Below are 11,488 nucleotides of genomic sequence, written 5' to 3'. Positions count from 1 at the left end.
CTTGCAATGAGCCGAGATCGTGCCACTGCACTCCAGCCTGGGCAACAGAGCAAGACTCCATCTCAGAAAAAAAAAAAAAAAGTGATTCTCCCGCCCCAGACTCCGGAGTAGCCAGGACTACAGGCATGCACCACTATGTCTAGCTTTTTTTTTTTTTTTTTTTTTTTTTTAAGTTTTCTGTAAAGATGGGGTCTTGCTATGTTGTCCAGGATGGTCTCAAACTCCTGGGCTCAAGCGATCCTCCTGCTTTGGCCTCCCAACGTGCTGGCGATATAGGTATGAGCCAGGCCACACTGCTGAACTTGGAAAGTGGAGCAAAGAATCATACAAAAAATTAAGAAAACCAAAACGAAACCAAGGCGAACTCAATTGCTTTTTTTTTTTTTTTTTCAGCGCGACACTTTGTAAGGCACGAACCTCTCTCTTAGGCGGACCTATTCCAGGGCGCCCTTTATTTTCATTTCTTGAAACAATAGCCTCGCAGGCCAAGCCGCGGTTCCCGAGAACTCGGCTGCCACCCGGAGCAGGTTGCATGGACCCAGGAGCGCGAGCGGCCCTGCTCTGCCAGCTTCGGCCAATCAGAGGCCAGGCAGCGGTGGGCGTGGCGCGGGGCGGTGCGCGGGGCGGGCGGTGGCTGGGGCGCGTGCTCTCGCTTGGTGGCTGGTTCTGCGCCTTCCCGGGTCAGTTCGCTGAGGCCTCCGTGTCGCTGCTGCCGCCTGCGCCTAGCCTGCCGCTGCCGCCCGCGCCTAGCCTGCCGCGGCACGCCCGGCTGCACGCTTTGCTTGGCCTCGCCATGCCGGTGGACCTCAGCAAGTGGTCCGGGCCCTTGAGCCTGCAAGAAGTGGACGAGCAGCCGCAGCACCCGCTGCATGTCACCTACGCCGGGGCGGCGTTGGACGAGCTGGGCAAAGTGCTGACGCCCACTCAGGTACACCGGGCGGCGGGCGTGCAGCAAGCGGCCCGGCACGGAGGCCTGTGACGGCCGCCTGGGTGGGACCCAGCGGAGACAGGGCCAGGGGCGGTGGGGAGGTTCAGCCTGCGTGTGTCGAGGCCCCCCAGGGCAGAGGTACCGGGGTCCGTGTCCCATGCCTGGGGGCCACCTCGAGCACCGGGAACCTGGCCTGTGGCGTGGCCAGGCAGGTTCGGCCTGCAGCAGAAATTCATTCACTTTTCCCGGGCTTCGGGCCCAAGAGGGGCCTAGGTCCGGAAACAGGCCGGATCCCCCTCTCCCTCAACGGGGCAGGGCGCTGGAGAGGGACGTCCCCGAAACGGAGTAGACTGTGGCCGTTCGGACGCCCCCGCCCCCAGAGCTTCCCCTAGGGCGTCAGCATTTTAGGCCTCGTTTTGGAGGGCTGAGAGCCTGTGACGCATTATGTAACTGGCGATGAGCGCGCCAGCCGATTTCTCTTTTGTTAAATCGGTCGACAGCGTGCAGCCGGAACGCTGGAGGGCGACGGTTTAGTTTTGCTGTTTGACCTCCCACGTCCACGGGGCTGGGGCTGCTGAAAGTGAAGAAACTAGATTTGCAGACGCCACTGCTAGTTGGTTATGAAGCTCCGGGCAACAGTGTTAAATAAACTGTCCCGACCTTACATTGTTTTTGATGTTCACAGAATTTAAATTTTTTGGATGTTTACATATGAAGTGGCCATCTAACATAGCCTCCCTTTCCCTGCCCCCGTCTCACCACCTTGGCTTTCTCCTTTTCTTTGCACTTTGAAACGTTAATGCAGATTTCACTTTAGCAGGCCCCAGGTAGCCTCGTGATCACCAAATCCAGAAACCCTGTGATTCCGGACAGACAATGTAAGGGTGTCCTTGGGAGGGGGACTCAGTGCCAGGGTTGGAATCCCAGCCTCATCTGTTTCTGTTAATAGTGTGCTGGGACACTAGCCCCGTGGTGTTGTTGGGACTGAAATAATACACAGCCTGGGCAACATAGTAAGACCCCAACTCTAAAAAAAAAAAAATGGCCAGGCGTGATGGTGTGAGCCTGTAGTTCCCAGCTACTCAGGAGGCTGAGGTGGGAGGATCGATTGAGCCCTCCCTGGAGGTTGAGGCTACAGTGAGCCTTGATAGCGTCACTACACTGCGGCCTGGGGGACAGAAGGAGACCTGGTCTCAAAATAAATAAATAAGATAAATGATGTATATAAAACTCCAGCTCCTGGCTCTTACAGTCAATACGGGGTCGTTGATTTTATTAAAAATCTATTCCGTTTTGTCTTTGAAGAGTCTGAGATCAAAGAAAGAGTATCGGTTTCTTCAGGATTTCTCTTTTTTTTCGAGACAGAGTCTCACTCTGTCGCCCAGTCTGGAGTGCAGTGGGGTGAGCTTGGCTCACTGCAGCCTCTGCCTCCCCAGCTCAAGCAATCCTCCCACCACCTCGGCCTCCCGAGTAGCTGGGATTACAGGTGCCCGCCACCACGCCCAGCTAATTTTTGAATTTTTAGTAGAGACGGGTTTCACCGTGTTGGCCAGGCTGGTCTCAAACCCCTGACCTCAAGTGATCCTCTCTTCTGGGCCTCCCAAAGTGCTGGGATTACAGGCGTGAGCCACCACACCCAGCCAGTTTCTTCAGCATTTCTGACTTTTTTACTCCAAACTGATTCCTTCATACAGGTTAAGAATAGACCCACCAGCATTTCGTGGGATGGTCTTGATTCAGGGAAGCTCTACACCTTGGTCCTGACAGACCCGGATGCTCCCAGCAGGAAGGATCCCAAATACAGGTGAGAGTTGGGAAAGACGAGGAAGAGCAGGTCATGCAGGCATGACTTATCGGGTGTAAGTTCCTTGCTGGACATGGAGAAGTAGACCTGGTTTGGGATCCCCCCACCCATGCTTAAGCCAGAGAATGCCTTTCCTGCCCTTTCGCCCCCTACAGCGGGTATCTGTAACTCACAGCCGAGAGCCATATCTACCTGTGGCTTGTTTTTGTACGGCCCCATGAGCTAAGAATGGTTTTTACATTTTTATTTTTTATTTTTTTGAGACAGAGTCTCAGTCAGTCACCCAGGCTGCAGTGCAGTGGCATGATCTTGGCTCACTGCAACCTCCACCTCCCGGGTTCAAGTGATTCTTATGCCTCAGCCTCCTGAGTAGCTGGAATTACAGGCACCCACCACCATGCCTGGCTAATTTTTGTATTTTTAGTACAGACAGGGTTTCACCATGTTGGCCAGGCTGCTCTCGAACTCCTGACCTCAGGTGATCTGCCCGCCTCAGTCTCCCAAAGTGCTGGGATTACAGGTGTGAGCCACCGCGCCCGGCCTGGTTTTACCATTTTTAAATGATCGGTGAAAAATTGAAAGAAGAATAGTACTTTCTGATGTGGAAATTAGACAAAATTTACGTGTCAGTGTCCATCAGTTATGTTTTATTGGAGCACAGCCGTGTGTCATCTGTGGCTGCTTTCGTGCTGCCGAGGCCAAGTTGAATAGTTGCGGCAGAGACTGCGGCCCCCACAGCTTAACACGTTTATTCTCTGGGCTTTTAATGGAAAGTTTGCTGACCTTTGCTCTAGAAAAAGAGGGTGGGAGGGGCTGGGTCTGCTCTTCTGCAAACCCCTGAGGTTCGTGCCAGCCTCTGAGAAAGTGAGGACTGTTGTTTGCGGCAGTGTTCTGGCACCCCGCATGTTCTCGATGCCAGTGTTCTGGCACCCCGCATGTTCTCGATGCCCCGTTGCTGGCTGTGCAGTGAGTGTTCCTGATCTTCTGTGGTGCTGACATCCCGTGTTTCTTCGTGCAGGGAATGGCATCATTTCCTGGTGGTCAACATGAAGGGCAATGACATCAGCAGTGGCACAGTCCTCTCCGATTATGTGGGCTCAGGGCCTCCCAAGGGCACAGGTTAGTAAAGGTGGTTTTTGGTGGGAGGGTTGGGAGGGAGCTCGGGTGCACATTCGGATTGGCTCAGTGCTTTTTTCTTTTCTTTTCTTTTTTTTTTTTTGAGACGGAGTCTCACTCTGTCACCCAGGCTGGAGTGCAGTGGCGCCATCTCGGCTCACTGCAAGCTCCACCTCCTGGGTTCATGCCATTCTGAAGCCTCAGCCTCCTGAGTAGCTGGGACTACAGGCGCCCGCCACCTCGCCCAGCTAGTTTTTGTATTTTTAGTTGACACGGGGTTTCACCGTGTTAGCCAGGATGGTCTTGATCTCCTGACCTCATGATCCGCCTGCCTTGGCTTCCCAAAGTGCAGGGATTACAGGCGTGAGCCACCGCGCCTGGCCTTTTTTCTTTTCTTTTGAGAGCCCTTAACCCTGCTGGAAATAGCATCTCAGCTCACCTGTAGGACAGCTGCCTTCAGGGCACACATTCACACCTGCAGGAGTGTCAGGTGGCTAGAGCCTTGGGTTCTGGACAGATGTGTGGAGTGGCCTCTGTGTGGAGTGGCCTCTGCATCCCTAGCCCTTTAGCAAGCAGGGAAGTCGGTGAGAGGGAATCACTGTTGCGGAAAGCTTAGCATGGCCTTTTGGGGCTGCGCTGGGTGGAATACACAGTTAAACTATCTCAAGCCTTTGCCCGGGGTGATCTTTGAGTTGCTAATTCTATAAAAAATTTCAGAAATGATCAGTTTCCAAATTAACTATATAAGGTTGCCTTCTGCATTCATTTTTTGCTCCCTCTTTCTGAAAAAGTCTAGCTTGGTATATTGAAAAAAGATTTGGAAGACTTCAGCAGAACTATATTGAAGACACACACACACTCATTGTATTGTGTTGTATCGTGTTATAGCTATTACATATAAAATACATGTAGACATCTAGAGATAGAAAGAGAAAGGCCACCATATTGAAACTTTCCAGGTTGGGTAAGTGCTGCCTAAGCTGATGGTGAGAGATGCATTCTTACTGCCTGGTGTTCAGTGCAGGATGTTTCCATTTGGTGGGACTGTCACAATCCTAGCTTTCGTACAGCTTATCCAGCCAGGAGTTAACATGAAGGGGTATAAGAACATCCCTGACATGGACAGTTGGTCACGGGATCTTGTTTTCTCTGGAGACCGGGAAGCTTCAGATGCCTTTAAACCCTCTCACATATGCATAGTAGATGGTAAAGGGACAGATTTCCCAGGGACCTATTAAGTTGTCTAGGGCAGTTATAAAATTAGGCAGCTTAATTATGGGAAGCTTACCCATGAGAATAAAGCAGTTCTCTCAAGTAAGAGCTGTGTTCTCATTTTTAAAAAAAGCCTCAGTAACTCATTTTCTTGTTGTTGCTTTTTCCATATTCTCGTAGTATGGTATAATTTACATGTAACAAAATGCACAGATCGGAAGGGTTCAGTCAGCAAATGTGATCAATGCCTACACCCATGGAAGGTACCAGCCATTGGAAAGATAGATGACATTTCCATCCTCCAGCAAGTTCTCATGTGACCTTTTTACTTAAATTCCCCCAGAGCTAACCATATTCTGACTCCTGTCTCCATAAATCACTTTCACTATTCTTTTTCCTTTTTTTTTTTTTTCTGAGATGGAGTCTCGCTCTGTCTCCCAGGCTGTATTGCAATGGCTTGATCTCAGCTCATTGCAACCTCCACCTCCTGGGTTCAAATGATTCTCCTGCCTTAGCCTCCTAAGTAGCTGGGATGACAGGCAGATGCCACCACGCCCAGCTAATTTTTGTATTTTTAGTATAGACAGGGTTTCTCCATGTTCCAGGCTGGTCTTGAACTCCTGACCTCAGATGATCTGCCCGGCTCGGCCTCCCAAAGTGCTGGGATTACAGGTGTGAGCCACCGTGCCTAGCCCGCCATATATTCTTGTGTGTATACATTCTTGTCATTTTGTAGGCAGGTGTTTCCATTTTTCTTGGGTGAATACTGAAGAGTAGAATTGTTAGTCATGGAAATTTCCCCAAGGTTCTCCAAATGGTTGAAAATGTTATACTTTAGCTGCAGTGTGCTGTGATCACACCACTGCATTCGGGGCTTGGTGATAGAGATCCTGTCTTAAAGAAAAAAGAAAAAGAAAACTTTATACTCTGATCAGCAATATCTGAAAGTTTCAGTAGAGCATATAACATCCTTGTAGCTCCATGCCAGCATTAGGTGTTGTCAGTCTTTTTTTTTTTTCCTTTTTGATACAGAGTCTCGCTCTGTCGCCCAGGCTGGAGTGCAGTGGCGCCATCTCAGCTCACTTCAAGCTCCGCCTCCTGAGTTTATGCCATTCTCCTGCCTCAGCCTCCCAAGTAGCTGGGGCTACAGGCGCCCAGCACCATGCCCGGCTAATTTTTTGTATTTTTAGTAGAGACAAGATTTCACTGTGTTAGCCAGGATGGTCTTGATCTCCTGACCTTGTGATCTGCCCGCCTTGGCCTCCGAAAATGCTGGGATTACAGGTGTAAGCCACCATGCCCAGCCTGGTCTTTTTGACTTTAAACACTTAAGTGAGTGTAAAATGGTGCCATTTAGGCCAAGCGCGGTGGCTCACACCTGTAATCCCAGCACTTCAGGAGGCCGAAGTGGGCGAATAACGAGGTCAGGAGATCGAGACCATCCTGGCTAACACGGTGAAACCCCATCTCTACTAAAAATACAAAAAATTAGCCGGCCATGGTGGCGGGCGCCTGTAATCCTAGCTACTCAGGAGGCTGAGGCATAGAATGGTGTGACCAGGGAGGCGGAACTTGAAGTGAGCTAAGATTGCGCCACTGCACTCCAGCCTTGGCGACAGAGTGAGAGTCCTTCTCAAAAAAAAAAAAAAAAAAAAAAAAGCCATTTTGTGGTTTTACTGTTCATCACCCTGATGACTAATGAGGTTTTAATGTCCTTATGACCATTCTTGTTTTGTAACTTGCTTTACTTGCTTTTTGAAAGCTATTTTTTTTAACGCTCATAAAAACATATAAAATTTACCATCTTTTTGTTTGTTTGGTTGGTTTTTGAGACAGAGTTTCACTCTTATGCCCAGGCTGGAGTGCAGCGGTGCCGTCTTGGCTCACGACAACCTCCGCCTCCCAGGTTCAAGCAATTCTCCTGCCTCAGCCTCCCGAGTAGCCGGGATTACAGGCATGTGCCACCACACCTGGCTAATTTTGTATTTTTAGTAGAGACGGGGTTTCTCCATGTTGGTCAGGCTGGTCTCAAACTCCCGACCTCAGGTGATCTGCCTGCCTTGGCCTCCCAAAATGCTGGGATTACAGGCAAGAGCCACCATGCCTGGCAAAATTTACCACCTTAACCCTTTTTTTGAGGGTGGAGTGCAGTGGTGTGATCCCATCTCACTTCAGCCTCCACCTCCCAGGTTCAAGTGATCTTCCCACCTCTGCCTCCTGAGTAGCTAGGATTAGAGGCACGCGCCACCACGCCTGGCTAATTTTTGTATTTTTAGTAGAGACGGGGTTTCACCATCTTGGCAAAGCTGGTCTCAAACTCCTGACAAGGGATCCACCTGCCTTAGCCTCTCAAAGTGCTGGGATTACAGGCGTGAGCCACCGCACCCCCTCCATCCTAACCATTTTTAAGTGTACACTGCAGTAGTGTTAACTACATTCACACTGGGTTTTATTTTATTTTATTTTTTTAGAGATAGGGTCTTACTCTGTCCCCTAGGCTGGAGCGCAGTGGCATGTTTTCAGCTCACTGCAGGGCTCAGCTCACCTCCTGGGCTCAGGCAACCCTCCCACCTCAGGCTCCCGAGAAGCTGGGACCACAGGCACAGGCTGCCACATCCAGTGAATTTTTCTGTTTCTGGTAGAGATGTGGTTTCACCATATTGCCCAAACTGGTCTCAAATTCCTCCTGCTGGGCTCAGGCGACCCTCCCATCCTGGCCTCCCAAAGTCCTGGGATTATAGGCCTGAGCTACCGTGCCCGGCCACTGAGTTCACATTGTTGTGAAACAGATCTCTAGATTTTTCATCTTCCCCAACAGAAACCCTGTCCCCATTGAACAACACCTCCCCGTTTCCCTTCCCCTAGCCCTGGCAGCCATCATTCCGCTTTCTGTTGCAGTGTTTGTCTATTTTACGTACCTCGTGGAATTGTACAATATTTGTCTTGACTGGCTAATTTCACTAATGTAATGTTCTCAAGGTTCTTCTCTGGTGTAGCATGTGTCTGAATTTCTTTTTAAGGCTGAATAGTCCTAGAGTAACACAGAGGAGTAAAGAAAAAATAAAAGGCTGGATAATATTCTGTTGTGTGTATAAACCACATTCTGATCATCCATTCAGCCATCAGTGGACAGTCGAGTTGCTTCTGCTTCTTGGCTATTGTGAATACTGCTGCATTGAACATCGGTGTGCAAACATTTAAAGAACTTTTTTAAAAATAACTTTTTTGGCCAGGTGTGGTGGCTCAAGCCTGTAATCCCAGCACTTTGGGAGGCTGAGGTGGGCGGATCATGAGGTCAGGAGATTGAGACCATCCTGGCTAACACGGTGAAACCCCATCTCTACTAAAAATACAAAAAATTAGTCAGGCGAGGTGGCGGGCTCCTGTAGTCCCAGCTACTTGGGAGGCTGAGGCAGGAGAATGGTGCGAACCCGGGAGGCGGAGCTTGCAGTGAGCCAAGATCATGCCACTGCACTCCAGCCTGGGCAACAGAGCAAGACCCTGTCTCAAAAAATAATAATAATAATAATAATAAATTTGTTCTGGCTGGGGCAGTGGCTCACAGCTGTAATCCCAGCACTTTGGGAGGCTTAGGTGGGCAGATCACTTGAGGTCAGGAGTTTCGCCAACATGGTGAAACCTGGTCTCTACTAAAAATATTAAAAAAAAAAAAAAAAAAGCTGGGCGTGGTGGTGCATACCTGTAATCCCAGCTACTCAGGAGACTGAGGCAGGAGAATCACTTGAATCTGGGAGGCTGAGGTTGCAGTGAGCCAAGATCATGCCACTGCACTCCACACCTAGGCAAGAGAGTGAGACTCCATCTCAAAACAAAAACAAAAACAAAAACAAAACCCACTTTAAAAAAGAAAACAAAACCTACTTTTACAAAAAAAGCTCATGGTACCTATTTGCATCCAGTATATCATTGAAGCTTGTAGAAAGCTGCTTAAAGTGAGTTTGGGTCACGTCAAAGTAGGTCTCCAGTTTTCTAAGGAAGTAAGTTTTGGAGATAGAAAGAAAATGTTCTTCTTTATTCTGGAGGCTCGATTGTGGTATGGTGGGCCCTAGTCATTGATTTGCTTTGTCCTTAATTGGGTTCTCATACCTGACAGAAGTGAAACGGGTGTTCTGATCGGAGGTGGTGGGTGGTGACTTGAGATTGGCTGGGAGCCTGAAGTGGGGTGAATGAAGAGCACAGAGCCTCGTGGGAGGCGAGGATAAGGGGGTGCAGAGGCCAGATCCCACAGGCCAGGAGAGGCTGGAACTAAGGGCTTGGGCTTTACACGTTACAGCAGGGGCCTAACACATTCTATTAGGTTGGTGGCAAAAGTAATTGCGGTTTTTGCCATTAATATGTTAATTGCCATTAAATGTTAATTTGTACCAAATACCTGTCTGGACCCTTGGTGTCCTCCTTGTAAATGGTGTGGTCTGGGTGCCTCCATGTTGAAACATTCGATAAAAACCAGTGATGTCCCCATCTCAAGTGCTGGGCTGTGTGTACATCTTCCCTCTGCCTCTCCCCACAGGCCTCCATCGCTACGTCTGGCTGGTTTACGAGCAGGCCAGGCCACTAAAGTGTGACGAGCCCATCCTCAGCAACCGATCTGGAGACCACCGTGGCAAATTCAAGGTGGCGTCCTTCCGTAAAAAGTACGAGCTCGGGGCCCCGGTGGCCGGCGCGTGTTACCAGGCCGAGTGGGACGACTATGTGCCCAAACTGTACGAGCAGCTGTCTGGGAAGTAGGGGGTTAGCTTGGGGATCTGAAGTGTCCTGAAGGCCCCAAGCCCTGTTCCCTAGTTCAGTGTTGCATGTATAATAGATTTCTCCTCTTCCTGCCCCCCTTGGCACAGACGACACCTGGCCAGTCAGATGGTGTTTGAGGGTGGCTTTTCCTGCTGCCTGACCTTTCTAATTTTACTCACTCACTCTGATTTATGTTTTGATCAAATTTGAACTTCGTTTTGGGGGATATGTTGGTACTGTGATGGGGTCATCAAATTGTTCATCTGAAAATAGCAACCCAGAATGTAAAAAAGAAAAAATCGGGGGGGGGTGGTGGGGAAAGACCAGTTCTATAGTGACAGAGCAAAGCGTCAAATAATCTTTAAGGGAGGTTGAAAAAAAAAAAAAGATTGGTTGCCTCTGCCTTTGTGAACCTGAGTCCAGAATGGTACACAATGTGTTTTTATGGTGATGTCGCTCACCTAGACAAGCAGAGGCTGGCATTGAGGCTGACCCCCAACACGGTACATCTCAGATGCCTCGACAGGCATCAGCATGTCGCTGTGTCCCCTTTAAAGAGCAGTCCTGGAAGAGGCAGGAGGAAGAGTAGCTTTGCTGCCGTTGGGACGTGGCCATGGAGACCAGCAGCAGCGCTCGCTGACAGCTTAGGGGAGGAATCCTTACATCTTTGTCTGTTAAATTGATCGTTCTCATGGGGGTCAGAAAAGCTGGTCTGGAATCGCTGAATGTTGCATTAATTGTGCTGTTTGCTTATAGTTGAATAAAAATAGAAACCTGAATGGAGGAACCGAGTCCCCGGATGTTTTGTCCTATTGGGTGTGGGTTTCATAAGCCTGGGAAGTCAAAGTCTCTCAGGGTGAGTCGTCTCCGTGACCAGCAAGTAATGGCTGGGACTTGTTTCAGGGGCCGTACGGAGGGTCCGTGCCTCTACATGTGCCATTAACCCACAGTAGGAGCAAACCGTTAGACTTGAGGTTTCTAAAAAAAAAAAATCATAAAACGTGAGGCCGAGTCGTCTTGCCCAAAAAGCACCTTTGCTTCAAGTGGTCCTTTTGACCTGAGTAGGATGTTCTGAAGAAGCCGGCTGCAAACCGTCCCGCTTGGTGAAGTCTGGTGCGGACACGGTAACAATGCCTAAGAAGTAGCCTGCACTTTCCGTTCTCGTGTGTTCTCCACAGAGGATCAGCACCAAAGAGGTGCGCAGGGTAGGAGGGTGAGAAGGTCACGGTCTCATGCCATCTGATTGTACCAAAAGAAAGGAAAGGAGGTGTTTGAAGGTGCAAATCACTGATTTGGTGTCTGCAATGGAAAGGGGGGATCCTGAATCAGGCCTGACAGGCGCTAATGACTGGCGCTTCCCCATCTTTCACTGCAGTAGTTTTTTTTTCTGAAAAAACTTGAAAATGTTGCCTCGCTGGAAGCACATAAGGTAGATGTAAGTTTTCTTGTTTTTTTATTTTTTTGAGATAGAGTCTTGCCCTGTCACCCAGGCCGATCTCGGCTCACTGCAACCTCCACCTCCTGGGTGGGTTCAAGTGATTCTCCTGCCTCAGCCTCCTGAGTAGCTGGGATTACAGGCATGTGCCACCACGCCCAGCGAATTTTGTATTTTTAGTAGAAAAGGAGTTTTGCCATGTTGGCCAGGCGGCTCTCGAACTCCTGACCTCCTGACCGGCTTT

General features: G+C 49.6%; 1 protein-coding gene across 1 annotated transcript; it reads left to right on the top strand.

Annotated features, from left to right (window-relative positions):
* The first annotated feature begins 641 nt into the window (after positions 1 to 641).
* LOC105495045 (phosphatidylethanolamine binding protein 1) lies at positions 642 to 10,592 on the top strand. The gene is made up of 4 exons (XM_011764193.2): positions 642 to 928; positions 2,623 to 2,732; positions 3,751 to 3,851; positions 9,592 to 10,592. Exons 1-4 carry the CDS (start codon positions 794 to 796, stop codon positions 9,807 to 9,809), a joined length of 564 nt encoding a protein of 187 aa, XP_011762495.2. The 5' UTR covers positions 642 to 793; the 3' UTR covers positions 9,810 to 10,592.
* Positions 10,593 to 11,488: the final 896 nt, after the last annotated feature.

Source organism: Macaca nemestrina, chromosome 10, assembly GCF_043159975.1.
Source record: "Macaca nemestrina isolate mMacNem1 chromosome 10, mMacNem.hap1, whole genome shotgun sequence".
Taxonomy (NCBI): domain Eukaryota; kingdom Metazoa; phylum Chordata; class Mammalia; order Primates; family Cercopithecidae; genus Macaca; species Macaca nemestrina.
Note: the sequence above shows the minus strand (reverse complement) of the source record. Positions and strands in the feature narration are given on the sequence as shown.